Source organism: Sphaerodactylus townsendi, linkage group LG02 (assembly GCF_021028975.2).
Source record: "Sphaerodactylus townsendi isolate TG3544 linkage group LG02, MPM_Stown_v2.3, whole genome shotgun sequence".
Taxonomy (NCBI): Eukaryota; Metazoa; Chordata; class Lepidosauria; order Squamata; family Sphaerodactylidae; genus Sphaerodactylus; species Sphaerodactylus townsendi.
Window position 1 is genome coordinate 58,889,276 of NC_059426.1, and position 19,869 is coordinate 58,909,144.

The 19,869-nt window shown below is 38.8% G+C and overlaps 1 protein-coding gene across 1 annotated transcript in view; it reads left to right on the top strand.

Moving 5' to 3' along the window:
- Positions 1-19,869, top strand: part of HSPBAP1 (HSPB1 associated protein 1) — a 58,437-nt gene that overhangs the window by 25,129 nt on the left and 13,439 nt on the right. The window contains exons 4-5 of the mRNA XM_048486237.1: positions 9,982-10,118; positions 12,315-12,486. Of these exons, the coding sequence (XP_048342194.1) occupies positions 9,982-10,118; positions 12,315-12,486 (309 nt within the window). The remainder of the gene's footprint in view (positions 1-9,981; positions 10,119-12,314; positions 12,487-19,869) is intronic.

Consider the following 19,869-nt stretch of genomic DNA (forward strand, 5'->3'; position numbering starts at 1 on the left):
AGAAGGGGGAGAGATTTGGGTGGAGTCCACCCTTCTCAATGCAGGTGGATGACTTCCAATGTTCCTGGGGGGTCTGCTGTCCTTAGGAGTAGCACTTTGGAATCATTTGAGATACAGTGGGAGGGAGGACATAGGAAAACCATGCTCCACCAACAGATAGCTGTCCATTAGTGAATTAGATCCAAGCCAGTAGCTGTAGGAAGAGGCAGGATATAATTGTTTTAAATAAGAGAGATTTGCAAATCTGCCAACATGAATATTTAGAATTAGGGTTTCTGTCACTATATGTGTAACTACTGTACTTTCACCCTCAGTAGCCTTCATAAAAGGTAAGAGTGAAATTCCTTTTAAAGGCAGAAATGAAATGTTTCCTTTGTACCCTTCTGGCAAATCCTAATTCTTCATGGATTTCTGTGTGAAATCATACACACACAGGCTATATGGGTAGTGCTTTAAAGGAACTTTATGGTATTTCATTTCTCAAGGCGTATGATCTGGGCCTGGGTAATATTTGGATGAAAAATCTTTGATGGAATACAGGTATAACAAATAAATATCCATTTAGCCTCAAGAACCTTTGAGAAATCTTCTGATTATGGATGTTATGCATTAACAGTAAGCCACTGCTGCCATCTGAAAGAATTTTCCCCCTGCTATGGGCTGAAGATGGCACTGTAGGGTATTAATATTCCTTCACTATAACTGATACGTTGCAATCATCCTGGCCAAGATCTGGCTCTTAGTTCTGCAGTCTTTTATTCCAGAGCATGAATAACATTGGTAACTGCATTTTTCACAAAATGGTCCTCAGTAGCAGACCATGAAAATACTACAGCTAACTTCAAAGTAGGTCTGAACTATTACCTCAGAACACATAACTCATAGATATTCTGAAGCTGAAAACTGGCTTGTCTGTGCTATGGAGAAGCATTCAAGTGTCAGAGCAAGACCCCAAGAAATATCTTGCTGTCACTGTACATGCCAAGAAATTTGCATGTATTGATTTTCTTTTTTCCCCCTCTTTCTCTTTTCTCTCTTTTTACATTCCCATGTTTCACAGCTGGTTTTTATTTAGATTTTATTTGGATTTTTTTCTAAGGTGACTTGAAGGTTAAAAGAATACCAGTTTTTAAAATATATATAGTGATTAATAGAGCCATTTAGAAGTTGTTTGAAATTTAGATTGCACTGTTTATCATTTACAGTTGTGTGGCTTAAGGTAATGATTCCATTACTTTAACATATGAGCAGTATCTCACTTCTTACACATTTTTGTTTACTTGATATTGCATTACAGAATTCTGAGATATAAATCAGAGGCACAATATATGTATGAAGCTTAACTAGCAATGAGACCTCTTAAATTGACATATGGGTATATTAGCTCTATTGTAAGCAGCAAGCAAAATAAATGTAATTCACAAGTAATGTGCCATCTGTTATGGTTGGGATACTTTTAAACTGCTTCTCTTTCAGCCTTGTTGGGGTTTTTTAATATAAAAGAGCAGCCCATTGTGCCAGGATTTCAGTACTTGCCAATTTCTTTTCAGTTCATTGGTTAAAAACTGTTTTACCCATAATCATATCTGGTATTTATCGAGGCAGCAGCATTTTCACAAAGCTCTTTTTAAATCTAATATTATGTTCTTTCTCCTTCTATTCAAGTTGACAGAATACAGAAACTACTTAGGTGTGAGATTAAAGTGCAGGGAATGGTTATTACCTTTAACTTTATCACTGAAATAATTATATTGGATTTTAAATTTTACGACTTATGGGAAGCTAGAACAACTTTCTTTTGTGGATTCTTGAAGCTTCTGACAAATGTTTCCATTAGGCTGCTGTATTCCTTTCTATAAAGCAAGTCATCTTCTAGTATTAAGTTACTCACTTGGAAGTTTATCATTCACCTTGATGATACGGAATCATAGAAAAAGATATGCTAACCCTAAATAATGTTTGCAGGTAATCATATTGCTCCAAAGGCAGCACCCGCCCCCAATCACATAATGCTATTCACCAAGACGGTATTAAAAAATGTACAGACTTTTGAGCTCTCCAAAAGTCTTCATCAGCTGGATGTTTAAAAACAGAAAGGAAGGGTGGAAAGAGGGTTTGAGTCTTGATCTTTAACTGTATTGTCTGCATCCAGTGTGCAGTGCCTGGCAAACTTGAATACCGTATATACTCGCGTATAAGTCGACCCGCATATAAGTCGAGGCACCTAATTTTACCACAAAAAACTGGGAAAACTTATTGACTCGCGTATAAGTTGAGGGTGGGAAATGCCGCAGCTGCTGGTAAATTTCAAAAATAAAAATAGATGCCAATAAAATTACATCAATTGAGGCATCAGTAGGTTAAATGTTTTTGAATATTTATTTCAAAGAAAAACAGTAAACTGGCTCTGTAAGTGGAAAAGAGGGTCAACAAGAACAAGATGGTATCAACAATAACTTTAAAAGTACAAAAACCTTAGCTCAACCAGCAACCAAGCTAAAACACAAGAGTTAAAATCCTCCAAAACTGGATTCCTCATCATCATCTGTATGTCCAAATGTAACCCAACTTAGATTTTAAGAGGGATATTATCAGAAATGAAAAATCTACTATTAGCTTCCATTGTAAACAATGGGGGATGGGGCATCCCCTTTGGGGGTCAATAACTTTGGATCCCCTGACCCAAACTTCACCAAACCTGGCTGGTATCATAAAGAGACTCTCCTGATGAGACCAGCCAGGTTTGGTGAAGTTGGGTTCAGAGGGTCCAAAGTTATGGACCCTCAAAAGGGTAGCCCCATCTACTAATAGCTCCCATTGAAAACAATGGGGAATGGGGGCACCTCATTTGGGGGTCCATAACTTTGGACCCCCTGAACCAAACTTTACTAAACTTGGCTGGTATCATTAAGAGTGTCTTCTGAGGGTACCCTGAAATTTTGGTGCCGCTAGCATAAAAACTGCGCCCCCTGCTGGCCGGCAAAGTAAAAACACAATTTTTTTTAATGACCCGCATATAAGCCGAGGGGAGCTTTTTCAGCATTAAAAATGTGCTGAAAAATTCGACTTATACATGAGTATATACGGGGTAGATGCTGTTTGGAACTGTTTCCAAGAAACTACTTCAGCCTTCTGGGAAGAAGAAAGGAAAACAATGGCAGCTTCCAATTAAAAACAAATTCAGTAGCTGATCACATATCTCCCCAGCCCCAACTGGAACAAATAGGTTCCTTAAAAGGCCAAAAATGGAGGGAAAATAGTCTTATATTACATTAACAGAACTGGAGATTTGTTTAGAAGAGTTTGGATTTGTACCTCATCTTTCTGCCCTGTAAGGAGACTCAAAGCAGCTTACAAATTCCTTTTCATTCCTTTCCCCACAACAGATATCTTATGAGGTAGGAGGAGCTGAGAGAGTTCCAAAGAACTATGCCTAGCCCAAGGTCACCCTTCATGTGCAGGAGTGGGGAAACAAATCCAGTTCACCAGATAAGAGTCTGTCACTCCTGTGGAGGAGTAGGGAATCAAACCTGGCTCTCTAGATTATACTCCACTTCTCCAAACTCTACACCATTCTGCTTTAAATGATGCACTAGGTAATCATGTTCTCGAATAGTGGGAGCAAGAAATGACGAAAGCACAGTCTCGTGCCAAACATCTTCCTTCAACTCAAAACTCCTTTCAACAGTCTAATGCACAGCTATGCTGAAGTAAGTTCCACTGTGTTGAATGGTGCTTACTCCCCAGTAAATATTCATAGGATGCTTCCTTTGACAGCTAACTTCAGTATTTCCGAAACAGTCAGAGATTGCAGGTAGTTGGTCTGAAGAAAACTCCAAAAATAAAATCAGATAATACCTTTTCATTAGGAGCAACTAAAATAACACATAGCAGTGTGCAACCTTTTAAATCTTCAGAGCTAATGTAATTTAATTTAAAAGTACATTTAATTCTCAACATGGCCTATTTTGTGGATTCTTAAAACTGGGGATTTAAGCCTTGAACAGACAAGACAGTGTTTTCTACCAAACTGAAACATACCCCAGGTTTGTAGAAAAATCTGCAATCTAACTTTACCTTTTAAAAAATGGGGAGTTCAAACCCTCCTGAATTATTGGAAGCCACACTTGTAGCTTTAAGATATCAATGCTCATGGTGTCCAATGCTAGGCAACCACAATAGTATCACTAGCCTTTGTTTCTATCAGTAGATGGCAGGTTGAGAAGGCAGGAGTATCATTATGGCTGTTTTGGCCTTTGAGGGAAAAGTCATTGGGGCTGAGCCCACCAGCAATCACTGTGTGACTTTTGTTGAAGGAACATTGAAAGAATAACTGATTCCCCTGAAGAAACCTGTTGGCGAGCCTGATGTAACTCTCTCTCTCTCTGAGCTGTCCCTGAGACTACTCCAGAAACCTCAACTGGTCCGGAATGTGTCAGCAAGGGTTTTGACGGGCACAACATTGGTAAAAATAATAGTGGCAGGGATATTGCTATCTGTAGTTTAATGTATGCAAATTGGACTGTTTTACTTGTTTTAGGTTGTTAGTCGCCCTGAGTCAGTGCTGGTTGGAATGGACAGGACAGATGCTCAATAAATGGATTAAATAAATGTACTTCTGAGGGATTTGTAGCTGAGTAATAAAATATATTTTCCTTTATTTGCACTATTGGCCTTGGCCTTATTTTTATCTCTCAGTGACTATTGAGATCCTTTTACTTTCTCCCCACCATGCAACAGGGCCCAACCCATCCAGCACTAGGAATCTTGGCTCCATGCAACTGAATCAGACTTTTCCTGGGTAGAAGAGGAGTGGGGAAAACCTGGAAGGGGGGGAAGCTGATAAAAGTAGGTTGGCTGGTGGGTGGGAAATAGAGAAGGAAGCAGCAAAGGCAAAGAGACTGCTGGGGCTTACAGGAAAGTGAAAAGGGAGATAGTGGAGGGAAATGAGATCCCCCTCTGCAAGTCCATTTGCAAGGTCAGCTTCACTGCTTATCAAAACTTAATGTATGTTAACTGTTTGAAGATGAACTAAGCAAACTAGATGAAGATGAAAAAAGCCATTATATAGAGCAGAGATGGGCAACTTTGTTTTTGGGACTGTCTCTGTTTGGACATGGAATCCTAATCCACAAAAACACAGCATGTTCAAAATTAGATAGGAACCAAGTAGCACCTTAGAGACTAATACTATTTATTTCATCATCAGCTTAAATTTACTACTTTAAATGCATGAATAACACAACTGTGAGGCCTGAACTTGTAAACAGCTAGGGAGGAGGGCACGAAGAGAGGCCTGTATAAAACAAAATACAACTGAAGGACTAATCCTGTCACACAGAATGGATATAAGATACTCCTAACAGCAGCAATGCAAAATACACAGGCCTAATGCAGGATAAAGTGAGATAATGGAACAAATTAGCATCTGTATAAATGGGCTGTTTAGGAATCCAAGTTCTGTGTTAAGCCCTGTGGGGTGCCTTGTCTTTTTTTGGAGGCTTAGATCCTCCTCGTTAGGTTTTTTTTCCCAAGAAGTAGCTGTTTAAATTTACTTGACATTCTACTCAAGGTGCAGACAAGAAACATTAAGATTATGGCCTGAAACAACTTTTTGTTCTCCCCACCCATTTTTGGTTTTTAACATCCAGTCTGATGAAGAGTTCTGGAGAACTCTAAAGATAGCACACTATTTTGTGCTGGATTCCAGTCCAGTAGCTCATTAGAGGACCAAAAAGAATGTTGGGGAAAAACTTTCAAGAGTTAAAGATCCTTTTGATATAGCAGAGATAGCATTCTGCGAAAAAATATATTAAGTGCCTTGTGTTTTGTATAAGGATAGTTTTATAAGTAGAAGGTAGAAATGTTTTAAATGTTTAAATGTAAATGTTTAAGATTTATGGGGGCTGATAGATTGAAAATTTTAAAGGGGTTTTGTACAAGGAAGTCTGTCTTGAACTTTTATAACCTTTTACTTCACTTTCTAAACTGTGAAAATCACACGATCCTAAGTGTCTTTGAAGCAAACCGGGAGAAATGTCTTGTCGGCCTGCCAAGATCTTGCCACATGTCCTACATTTGGCCTGTGCAGTCCCTCATGTGGCCTGTAGACGAGACATTGAATCCCTTCCCTTTCAGCTTTCAGCCCGAGAATAATGGAGAGTTACCTTAGGCTAATTTATATATAGAAGGCGACTTGAGATGACCTCATTGTGGTCAGGGGATAGTGAGATAATGCTGACTGATGGATACTCAGACATTTACTCTTTGCTTTTGTAGCCTTGCTTTCCAGCCTTGTTGCAAGATGCCATGGAACTTGGCTCTTGCCAGGCAGGAGAACCCTGGGCTCCTGCTGGGGCAAAAAACCAATAAGCTGTATTTCTGCATTCTTGCTTTTTACAGCAAGAAATAAAGTTTATTAGGTAGATTTCTTAAGGTTAGGGGTTAGAAACTCTATTTGTAAAGTCTGTTAGAAGCTCTATTTGTTAGGTAAAATCTGTTTGTATTCTATTTGTCCTTATATCCCAGTTAGAAGTTTTGAGGAGTGTTGAGAGGTTGGGATCAGGATGCAAAGGTGCAATGCAAAAGCTTAATTAGAGTAGGGAAGAAATGCTTAGGCGCAGAAAATTAGCGTCTGTAGTGAGATAAAAACCTTATGTCCCTATTTGTGAAATTGAGCAATCTGACATTGTAATCTCCCCTTGAAACTTCTTTGAAGACTGTTAGTTTTAGGGAGCAATGAAATCTTCTGGAAGATTAAAATGTTCTCCCACTGGTTTTTTAGTGATGTGGGTTTTGATGTCAGATTTATGACCATTCTTTTGCATAGGGACTGATCTGTCAGTCTGACATGAGAGTGGAAGGGTGTTGCTGACACTTGGTAGCCTATATCATGTTGGAAGATGGCTAAGTGAGTGAACCTGAGATAGTATGGCTGGTATTGTTAGATCCTGTGATTCTGTTGTCAAAGGGAATATGGGAACAGAGTTGGCATCTTAGTTTATTACAGGCCCTGGTCCCAGAATCCATGCTAAGAAATGGATTACAATGACAATTTCTTTAAGGTTAGGAGGATGTCTGTGGGCTGATAGATCTGATGCCAGCCACAGATGCAGGCGAAACGTCAGGAGAGAATGCTGCTAGAACAGGGCCATACAGCCCGTAAACCACACAGCACCCCAGTGATTCCGGCCATGAAAGCCTTCGACAATACATACAGTTTGCTTTTCCGAGTTCAGATCCCCGGAAAGAACTCTATGCTTGCATTTTTTTTTCATAGAAGATATTGGATATGAATGTATTCTAACAGGATAATGTCCATACATATTGGTAGGTGTACCTTTTTAAATTCTTTTTAAAAATATTGACCACAGGCCTTAACTATTCTGTTGAATAAATAGGTAATTGATCAGCTGTCCTTTTGAACAAATTGTGGCCGAAATTGTTGTGAACAAATTGTGTTATGTTATTTGGCATAGAACCAATTGTCTATTAGATTGATTGTATTAGCCAGGATAGCAGAAAAAGAAATGAAAAGTGCCCAGGTATACAAGAACTAATAGATATGTAAATTGAGCACATAAACTCAACCTAAACAAATCGGAAGAGCTTCTATTAATCTGAAGCACTGAAAAAGCTGACAGTTCAAGCAGTTCCCTTACAAACAGGTTCAAGTTCAGTTCTAATAACTTAGACTCATGGCTTCCTACAATGTAAAGAAGATTTATGCATTAAACGTTGTGTATTTTGTGCATCCTATTTTCCCTTCCTTGGGAAAATTAAGATATGCCCCCTTTTCTAGTTGACCTACTAAATACAGATGGAACCCAATAACTACAACGGATGGCTGTTTAAATATTTGAAAGTTTCTTCAAATTGTGGATTAACCAAAAAAATCAGGAACTGCCGTATAGTCTTTCATAGCACAATAATAAGAATAAGAAAGGAGACTATATTACCTAGGCATATTGTTAATGGCCGAAAGCTAATGTTGAACCATCATTTGCAAGAATATATTAGATTATCTAATGTGTTATATGTCTCTGTAACCGTGGTGGCAAACCTATGGCACTCCACATGTTCATGGACTACAATTCCCATCAGCCCCTGCCAGCATGGCCACTTGGCATGGGTCGATGTGAATTGTAGTCCATGAACATCTGGAGTGCCATAGGCTCGCCACCACTGCTCTATAATCTAGTAGCAACCAATATCCTATGTAGTCCTCTAATGAAAGTAGTCCATTTTTATATGGAAGGCAATGAAAAACAAATTCAGGTTGTAAATTGCATTGGTGAATATACAACTATATGCTGCTACTGCTCCTAAAATAAGAAAAAAAATCTAGTTATATACATACAAACCTTTCGGAATTTCTGATAAGGAGCAGGGGCATGGTAAAAATTACTCTCACCATGGGGATGCCACAGCTGCTTGTGTGAAATGTATATTGTGGATTAGTTACTGATTAAAATGATAAGAAGTAGAACATTAGGATGTAAAAGGATAGTGTTCACAATAGGGGAAGTAAAGGGGAGGGGAGTTCATCAAGAACGTGTCTTCTGGCAAGAGTTGCTTCAATTAAATTGTATCTGATCTAACATACAGGGAGGTTGTCTGAGCACAAAATCACATTTAATTATTTACCTAAGTCATTTGAAAATCCAGCATTCAAAGCTAAGAACTAAGAAATTTTAATTATAAAAAACCAATAGACCAGTATCTGGTTAGTGAACCATAATGTAATCTTAAACAGAATTATGCCCTCCATAGTCCATTGAAGTCAGGAGAGTGTCATGGTTTTGCTTTCCTCCATCCAACAACCCTGGCCAGGTAGGTTAGGGTGAAAGAATGTTTAAGTGGCCCAAGGTCTTCCAGTGAGTTTTGTAGCAGTATGGGGTTTGAACCTTTGTTTCCCTATTCTCAGTCTAACTACTATGTTAACTGTTAGCGCTCTCTCTCTCTCTCTCTCTCTCTCTCTCTCTCTCTCTCTCTCTCTCCCTCTCTCCCCCACCTACCCACACTCACTTTATAAAAACTGTTTTGTAGGTAATGAACTGTCACAAAAAAAAGGGAGGGATCAATCAGAGCACTCGTTTGTAACCACTTAAGAAACCAGTTTCTTACAAATGGTTAAATGTCTATTTTGGAATCTTCAAAAATGTCCGGTTGTTGAGGGCTTTCCGTGTGCCTGGCATCTTTAGAGGTGTATCACAGAAAGAAGTGTGCTACATACTGTGTCCCAGGAACAAGATCTACCAGACCATGGCCACATAGCCCGGAAAGCCCACAACAATCGAGTCCAGCCGTGAAAGCCTTCAACAAGACATTGAAAATGTCTGTCTATATCAGGGGTAGGGAACCTTTAACACTCAAAGAGCCATTTGGACCCGTTTTCCACGGGAAAAGAAAACACTTGGAGCTGCAAATAATTTTTGACATTTAAAATAAAGATAACACTATATATATAGGGGTTTTTTTACCTTTTACTCCACTCATTCTGAGAAGCGCATGGATGTGCCCGGCAAGGATGAAGCCGGTGGCTCAGCCTCGCCGACTGCCGGGAAAGCGCCCGCCCCGCTCCAACGGGGCGGGCAAGAGGGGAAGCCCGCAGAGTGGCCCAGCTGACCGTGGGCAGTTGGTGCGCCCGCCCTGCTGCCTGCAGGGTGGGCAAGGATGGGGCCGGCGGCTCAGCTTGTGGAGCCACAGTGCAAGAACAGAAGATCCGCATGCGGCTCTCGAGCCGCAGGTTCCCTACCCCTGGTCTATATCAACTCATTGATGGATCACAAAGAGTGTTTAGTGATGAAATAATTTCAGAGCTCTTTCGAGTATTGATAGTTACTTACCTTAGCTAGATAGCACTCTGTGGGATTACTCTATTCAGAAAGGATGAGAAGAAATATGAGAGAGAATCAGAGAAGTTGGCAATGGCCTGGTTAATAGGATGTGATAGTTTTACCTGATGCGTTTTTCCAACAGGATGTGAGGTGGTCTGACTTTGGATTTTCAGGAAGAGATGGAAAGGAGAGTACTCTGTGGGTTGGCTCATCTGGAGCAAATACTCCTTGTCATTTGGATTCCTATGGGTGCAACTTGGTGTTGCAAGTGCAAGGAAGGTAATTTACTGTTTCCACTTCTACAACCAAACCTGACCAATTTCTTCAGAGTTTTTAAAATGTAACTTGATGTTTTAATTTTGTCATCCTTTTAGAGGTCTAGGAGAGTAAGATTCTTTATAAAGAAGCAAAAATGTTTTCTAATGAGAGTAGAGATATATGACAGCAATGTCAGCTAGACTTTAGTCACATTGTTGCAGCAAAATAAATTGCTCCTCAGGTATTTCAGCAAACAGCTGTATAAGAAAGCATTTATAAAGTATTGTACTTGTGTAAATCATTGCCTCAAAATGCATATGACAAATGCAGGAAAACCCTGTTGATTTGGGCTGCTGTAGAGACATCAATTTAGGTTGAAGTATTTGAGGAACAGTGATAGCTGTTTTAGTAAAAACAAATGTTTGAGATTCTGTTTGGCCTTACTATAAACCAGCTGCTGTTGCATATGAAATTCATTTCCGTTTTGTCAAGCCTGGAAATTTTAAAATAATTATTCGTAAAGAGTTCGCTACCTACTGAATAAAATTTGAACTTAATAGTATTTGGGCCCTTCTGTTATAGCTGAAAACAACTATCCTAAAACTGTAGCCTGCTGAGCAAAAGAAGGTTCTGTTTGCCGCCTTCTTGTGAATGTTGGCTTCTCCACCCCTCTTCTTATTCCTTCTCTTTAGATATCACATCTCATTTGGGAAGAGGTCAAATGCAACTTCTTTATTCCTGCCTCTTTTGGTCACTTGCAGTGGTTTACCAATAAGTGTCTCATAGGGAGTCATTAGAGAGAAAAAAAGTTAAATAAAAGTAGAGAACTATGGGAAAGCTGTGGCTGTAGCATGAAAGCCAGGCCGATGAAAGCAAGTCAGCTTTCATCTTGCTTTGCAAAGTTGCTTTTCTTTTTTTCCTTTTCTTAGGACATTACTTCTTTGTTTTGTTAAGCTGGTCTCTTTAGTTTCTATAAAAATATAACAGTACATAGTCAGAACCAGTATACATAACAAGCAACAAGCAAATTGTGGGTGGGTAGGTGGGTGGGTAGGGAACAGACAGTCTGAAATATATACAGACTTTCTTGTTAAACGTAAACATATTGCACAGACATAAAACATAAAATACATCATTTATAAATTATTTAGCGCCTACAATTTTATTCTTTGGTATATTTGTGGAATTTGCATGTCTGAATGCCTTTGTTTTCTATTAGGAAAATTATAAGTATACCTAATTCTTTATTAGGTCTTGGGTACAGCAATTTGCCACCAGGCTTTGCTGCCAGAAATGTTGTGCCTGCGTTTTTCTGTACCAATACCTAATAAAGTATTAGGTATACTTACAATTTTCCTTATAGAAAACAAAGACATTCAGACATTTATATTCCATAAAGCAAAGGACATCATCTACTTGCTCCTCCCCTCAAGCACTATCTGTTTGGTCACTGAGAACTGCTGTTTGGTCACTGAGAACCAGTAGTTCACTAGGAACTGATAGTTTAACCCTAGGAATTAACTAGTTAAGTGGTAGAGAAGTATGGTCCTAATATATACTGTAACCAAGCTTATCAACAAATTTTTCATATTTGTTTTCATCTGAGAGGAAGAAAAAAAAGTGAAGATATAGAACAAAATCTGTAATAAGCAAAAGAATGACCGTGGTTACACAGAATCACTCTCACACAATCATGATAGGTGGGAATACCACCATATTTGGATATCCAGTTAAACTTTACGGCATTAAAAACGCTGAATCACGTTAATATTGTGTTATCATTAAGTACATTTTCACACATGAGTAGGCCCCCGAATTATTCATATATATATATATGTTACATATGTCTACATTATACATAGGAATATTGAATACCTAATGCTGACCCTACTGTTTAGAATGTGTTTGTAGAAAATTGTATCAATTGTATCTGACTAAGCATATGCCATAAGGCAGATATGTTTCTTCAAAAAGTAGAGGCAGTAACTAAGCCACTGAAGTTTGTTATGCATGTTTTTTTCCTTTTCCCAGCTATATCCAGGCAAATCTAGTCATGAGTCATAGAATTTTTTTTTTAATCTGAACTTTTTTTCTTTAAATGTTACATAACCATTTGTGACTCAGGATACATAATAACTATCTGTTTTTCTGCCCTTCACGACTTGCTATTTTGAGTTTCTCAACAGGAAGTAAATTAACATAAATTCTTTCTTGCAGGAAAAGGTGGCACTTGTACCCACCTGAAGACTCAAGTTTTCTTTATCCTACTAGAATTCCTTATGAAGAATCCAGTGTCTTCAGCAAAGTCAATGTAGTCAATCCTGATCTGAAACACTTCCCACAGTTTAAGAAAGCACAAGCCCATACGGTTATAGTTAATCCTGGCCAGGTAATTTCAGAACTAGGACTTTCCTTCATCTTGCAACTTCTCGAGAAATATAACGTAGACAGTAGAAAGGGGAGAAGTGTCAAGTAAATGGGATGGAGTCAGTGTGGAGAGAAGCTATATTTATATCTCTAACAGCCCAATCCAAGTGGCGAGCAGACGGGTCTGTGGAGCTGGTGTGGCTTTTTACCAGTGTGTTTGCCCACCCCACCAGCATATTTGCCAAATGTGCTGGTGGGGTGGCAAACTGGGAGGCAGGTGAGTGCCGTGGATCTCATTGACACCCAACCCAGAAGAAAGGCTATCCTTCCAAACTGTGTTGGCATCCAGGAGGACACCAGCATGGCTCAGGGGGTTCTGGAAGCACCCTAAAGGATAGTGTAACTCCATTTCAGGCTATGGAGGGCTTCAGGGATCAGGGGATTTTTCTTTTTCCCAGCTTCCTTGCACTCACTGAAAGCCATCTGGAAGTGGTAAAGCAGGGTGGCAGTGGTGCAGTCCCCGGCCACCTCAGGCTTTTGGATTGGGCCTAACTTTGTTATGCTTGATGCAGTTCTCTGCATCTGAAACCCTCATAATTTATTTTGTTTCACTTACCTGTTAACAGAGAACTATAAATGATGAGAGGAGGATCTTAGCCTCACTTCTTACCCATTAATATACAATCATCTCCAGAACATGTTGGAATGGTAGTATTGGTCATCTGAGCTTAGTGAGTTGTACAATGTACACTTGATGAATAAGTGTGCAGAGCCAGCAGATAGATCTTATTTATGCTTTCATGGTGATAAATGACCTTCCATAATGGAAACATTTGCTCAGCTGGCTACATCGCTAGTATTTACAATATGCATTAGTATTTCAATGGAAGATATCAAAGTCTTGTAACATGCAGAACTTGATTTAATCGTATTTTACTGGGAAGGAGGCAAGGGTAATCAACTAGCAGCCTTGTCAAAGGTCACACATTTTGCTTAGACCATCAGAATAGATGCATATCCATTCCACCAACATACTTCCTTCCAAATAAATTGAAATGTGATCTCTCCTTATCACAACTACCGGTAATTACTTCTTTGTTCTAAATATAGCTTAAATTACAAAACTATTTTTTCTCAGGTTTAAGGGACTTTAAAAATTGTTGCATGTCATATTAATGTTCTGTACCACGTGATGAATGTCTTACAAATGCCAAAAATTAAATGAATTGATTTCTCAGTTCTTCCCCTTAGCAGGATGATGCTTTTAATTTTTTAAAAACTAGCGGGGCCCAGCCACACGTTGCTGTGGCTTATTGAGGTGAAATGGAAAAGGAACAGTAGCAGCAAATCAATTACAGAGGCCAGCCTGATACTGTGCGATGTCATTGATGTGTGGGCCCACATTCCTTGGGGGGGGATAGAAAGGCACCCCTCCCACACATCTAGGCTGGCTGGTCATGATCCTTTACCTGGGAGAAAGTTTGGTTGGTGGCAATGGGTGTCGCTGCTGAGGAAACCTTCTGAGGGGCGCGACGCAGCCATTCAAAGTATGTCACAGTTGCTGTACCTACTCCTGAGTAATGCATGCCTGGTTTTCTTAACTGTAACCACAGTATTCAGGGAATCTAGGGTGCCTGGCCCCTCCCTCCCGTACCTTGCATGTCGCCTCTCACTCTCTTCCCTCCCTCACTTCTCTTCCTTTACATTCCACCCCTCCCCCTCCTTCCCTTCTCTTTCCCTCCGCTAGGGTGGGTGGGTCATAGCCAACAGACAAGCTGGGCCCCTGCACTCCCCTCCCACTGTGCATGCAGCCCCCTCCCTCTCCCTCCCTTCCCTCTCTCCTCTGTGTGTATGTCTGTGTATGTGTTCTCTATCTTCCACTTTCTGAGTTACTGCCTATGTAATACTGTTTTCACACGCATCATATCCTAGCCATCTGAGTGAACATTCATCAAGCAGCATCGAACATTCTAAAAGTGACAGTTACACACAGACACTGCATGTCCTTCACCAGGGAGCGCCAGGAAAAAGGTGTTTTACCTGGGCCAGGTGTGAAATTTCAGGTATGTGAACATCTAAAAACACTCTCGCCTGGCTGACTATAGTGGCTGGGAATTTTCAGAGGAATTGGCCCAGCAGTTACTGAGGCATACTGTCATCAACAAAAACACTGTTAGCTTTTTATATATATAGATACAATACTAACAGTATATTGGGGCACACTCATGTTCAGCTTTCCATGAAGTTTGGGAATTCAGTGTAGGCCCTTAGTTACAGTAATTAGGAATGATAATGAAGTAACACAATCGTTATTTTTAATTAAGCTTAAACCAATAGAAATCTAATCTTAAGAATAAAAATGGCCGACAGCTACTTTTAGCAGTACCCCAAGATACCTCTATAGAAAACACATGAGGATTAAGATTTTGATCTCTCAAAACACCCATGGAGTGACTTGAAACCAAACGACGCGTTAAGAATCCTTCTTAACATTTAGGGAGAAAGGAATTTTCACAGGAAATTTGAGAAAGGAATTTCACAGGAAAAATCACTGCCCACAGATAAGTAGCTGGAATGTGGAAAGGTTCTAGTCTAGCTTTCCATCTGGCATGTGAATGCTCTGCATATGTAATTTGGGAAGAGCATTCAGTCATGTGTCTCTCCCCCTCCTAGCCTTCTTCAGAAGTGCTCTAGTCCCAAGAGGACTATATTGAGTGATTCTTCTGAATATAGAATGCTAAGAAAGTACAACCATGAATTCCAAGGCAGCCCCTTTAGGACAAGTTTCATTTGTCTCTGCTTTATGTAAGAGTAATGCCTACTAGCTGCAGCGGAACCTTTTTGTATTGGGAAGGATGCAGGGAAGCAATTTAAAGAGAATTGTTTAAATAGAGAAGGAAGGCACCTCTTTAATAGGCATTGTTCTAGCTGAAAGCAAAGATTGAGCATGTATTGCAAATACAATTACTTGAGGATTTGCAGTCAGCTTCACTCCATGGTAATTTATAGTAATCTCCATTTCTTGCTCAGCCAGAAACTCCATGCCTTGGACTAAGACATTGTAATAATGGAGAATTGAAAAATAAAGATAAAGGTGTGTTTTGCTATTCAGGAAAGAAGCTGTGTACTGGCTGGCTTTGAATGTCAAAAGAAACTTAATGTACCTAATTTTCTGGTCAGCGTGTCTCATTCAACCCATTTCTGTTATATTAGACATTTGGGATAATTGTTTCAATATGCATTGTAATTACGTTTTATTGCAATCTTGGTCCTTAGATCGTAACACGGGGAACATAACCCTAGACAGTGCATTGAATTTAGTTCATTGTTAAAGTGATTCGTTTAAGTAATTAGTTATAGGTGACATTTTTGAGGAGGTTTAATGTGACACCCTCAATCTTGCACCTGCAGTTAAACATTTAAAATATCATGCTATCAGTGATGACCAAGTGACTGGAGAATTTATTCTGTCTAGCACTTGCACCTGCAAGCAATAATTTGAGTTTGTGGCTTTGGGAGGATAATTGTGTGTTCAAAATGACAGGAGCTAATTGAGAAATTCATTTGTGTCTCTGCTTTTAGCAAATTGGTTTGATAGCTACCTGGCTGACTTTAAAAAGAGTATGAAACAACTTGTGTAGACTGATCTGCCAGTGTGTTTCTCATCAATCCAATCCTATTTATTTTCACTAATTTATACCATTCATACTCATATATGTTCAGTGTGGTTTAATGATTAGATAGAATATTGTAAAAAGTCTCGGGAGACCCAGGTCAAATGCTTAGAGATAAACACTCCCAGAAATAATACTCCATAACTAATCATCAGATGCAGAAATACAGAACAGGACAAAATAAAGATGGGGAAAATATACTGAAGAACTATATCAAAGAGATTAAAGGTTGACAGATTCCTTAAAAGATAAAAATTTTTGGAGAAGAATCTACAGTTTTAGGAAGTGAAATGAAAGCTGTACTGAGAGCAGTTGAAAGAAAGAAGTTACCAGGAGTAGATAGAATATCAATAAAGCTATTCCAAGCCATAGAAATGGGAGTCCATCAAAATCTTAACAACATGCCAATCAAGGTGGAAAACGAAACAATGGCCCACAGGCTAGAAATGCCCAATTTACTTTCCATTTTTGAAAAAAGGAGACATCAAAAACTGTATCAGCTAGTAGACCATGGGATTAATTTCTTCAGTGAGTAAAGTGACACTCAAAATCGTATAGCAACAATTGTTACCCTATATGGTATGAGAAATGCCAGATGTTTAAGCTGGATTCAGAAAAGGAAGAGGCACTACAGATCATATTACAAATTTACATTGATTATTGAACCATATGAAAGAATTTCCAAAGATACTCAGATCATGTTTCAAATATTACAGCAAAGCTTCTGATTATGTGAATTATGAAAAGCTGTGGTTGGTTTTAAAATAATTGGGTGTACTGCAACATCTGATTGTTTTGGTATACTGTTAGGACACAATTTGGGGGACAGAATAGCTTCCAATTGCAAATGTGTCAGACAAGGATTTATTTTATTTCCCTATCTCTTCAATCTATACGAAGAAGAAGACTAAACATGGGACTGTTCTGGATGCAGCTGTGTCCTTGTAAATCCATTGATGTTGTGATGAGCTTAGAAAGCTGTAATTCTGATTAGAGAAAGATGCTCATTGGCTTTACATTCTGATCGTATTATTCTGTATTCCATAATAATAAACTAAGAGTGGTAGCCATATTACTACATTGCAGCAAAATGAAAGAGAAGTTTAGTGACATCTTAAAAACCACCAACATTTATTTCAGTGTGATTTCATTTTATCAGATATACAACTATAGTCTTTAAGGTGCCACACGACTTCTGTTTAATGTTGTATCACACAATGTGAGATATATATATAAAATCTATCTTTGTCTAGTATGTAGCTACAGTGTTTTATTCTCTTCGAGAGATCAGTGCAACTGGTCCTTTCATTGGTTTACATTAATCTGTCATGACTATTCAATAATAAAGGTGTAAAATTTCTAAAAATTTTGATACTAAGGTTGGAAATTGTTTATGTTTCCATTTTATTCTCAGAGGAAAAATTAACATTTTGGAAAAACTGAAGGATATATTTGCAATGCTGTCCTGACTGACTTATGGCAACCCACTAGGGTTTTCGAGGCAAGAGATATTTGGAGAAGGCTTGCCATTTCCTGCCTCCATGTCACACCCCTGTTGTTATTTGGAGGTCTCCCTTCCAAATACTAGCTAAGATCAGGGCGGAGAGTGTGTGACTGGCCCAAGATTACCTTCCATGGCTCAAGTGGGGATTTGAACCAGGGTTTTCCAGGTTGTAGTCTGACATCTTAACCCCTATAGCACCATGGCTTTCATACGTAAGATTGTAGATATACTAAATCTGAAATCGTCTTCTTTAAACAAATGTTTTTGAAGCAGTTGGGCTTGGGAAGAAATTCCTCTGTTCTACATTGTTTCATTGTTAAATTGATTTTTGTATAGGTTTCTGTTTCTGAGAACATTCAAAGTGCTCTAATGATCTGATATATTCTGAGATAACCCCCCCCCCCCTTCCTTTAGATAATGGCTGACTTGGTCTTTTTGGTTAAGGCTTGAGACAGGACAGAAGCTGATGTTTTGCTGTCTCTTCTGTATCCCCAAGGGTTTCCAGCTCTGGACTAGTGATTTAGTGGGTGGGGCCTACAAAGGACAGGGTTTGGGGAGGGGAGGGACCTCAGCAGAATATAATAACTAAACAGCTATTTTTTCCAAGGGAACTAATCTGTGTCATCTAGAGATCAGCTGTAATGCCAGGAGATCTCCAGACCCCACTTGAAGGCTGCAACCCTAGTATATGCCTCTCATTTTTCCTTCACCTTTTGATAACATTGTAGTCTGTACTGGTATAAATTCTTTTTTTAACAAGCTTATGTTTGTTTTGCCAAGAAGTTCTCTTAACTATTTATTTATGGTGCCTGGTTTGCAGTTAGAACCCTGTAGCAGTTCAGTGGTGATCTGTGTAAGAACTGTTTATGTAGTTCTGGTTCCAAAAATATACTGCTTCTCTGTAGCTATCATTAGACCTCGACAAACATCAGTTGCTTTTGTTTGGCTGCTATTTTGCTCAGGTATTAGCAGTATCTCTTTCAGTTGTGGGGGAGAAAGATTTTGTCATTAACTGAGCAGAATGATAGAATACAGCCTATTGTGGTTTCTGTTGTTATTTGTTGTAAGCATCTTGTGCACCGTAAAGAAAATGAGGCAGAGTATTAAATAAGCATGAGATTTGGATGATTGGTTAGAAAGCGGCAGATCAGGATAGTACTATCTTTATGTAAATACACAGATTTTAGAATTGAAATACTTAATGGTTCTCAGCTACTAGAATGTGAATACAGACTTGGCAACTGATCCAGCCATAATCAAAGCATTTTTAAGTTTAAGTGGTTGAAGTTCAAGGAAGTACTACTCAGTGAAATGAAGAACTATCTAACTTTGATCATAGCACGATCTAAAAATGCCTACTGTAGAGTGAATTGTACCTATCGTGTTTTGTTTAACTTGACTGAATTTTATTTGTATCAGTGTATGAAAACATAAAACAGAATATCATACTTCATAGAAAGCACCATTTAAACATTTACAGAATCTGGATCTGGCAGAAATCAAATATATTGTTCATGGATATTTCCTGAAAAATCTCTGTGGCTCTTCAGCATCAGTGTAATCTTTTGTATGTGTTTAATTCCATGTGAATAATCCCAATTGAATTCTGTCGAAGAAAATGTTATGCTGAAAACAGTTCTTTATAAATGGATGTGAAAGGATTGCTGTTTTAGAAAAACTATTGAAAACAGCTGATAAACACAGCAGGCTAGATTTGTTTTGTTTGTTTTATTTTGATAAATGTTTACTGAGCCGCTCTAGGCTTTTGGGGCTTTTATGATTTTTAATCCTTCTGTGTGAAACAGTTGTCTTACGTTGCCCTCTTTCAGATAAAAGGATTTTGACTGCAAAGCTACCAATAATTGTTTATTCTCTGTAATAAATATTGGTCGAAGAAGGCTGTGGGCATTTTCTAGGCTTGAGATAATTCTGCTTAAGAAATAGACAAATCAAGTGAAAGTCAAGCATGCAAAACTGTAGTCCAAACTAACTTTGGATCTAATCTCGTAAAAAATTTTTTGTAAGAGTTGAAAGGCCAGATAATTTCCAAAGGTTTATTGAATATTCTTCCTTTCACTCTTCAAGGTCAGTGCTGCTTTAAGCATGGTGATAAAGCATTCTATAATCTGATAGCTCAAATTATGCCCTAATTCTGCAATCATCTTCAAGGTATGGGTGCTTACCTTTAAGGCCTTATGCGGCCTGGAACCCTCATACCTTCGGGACC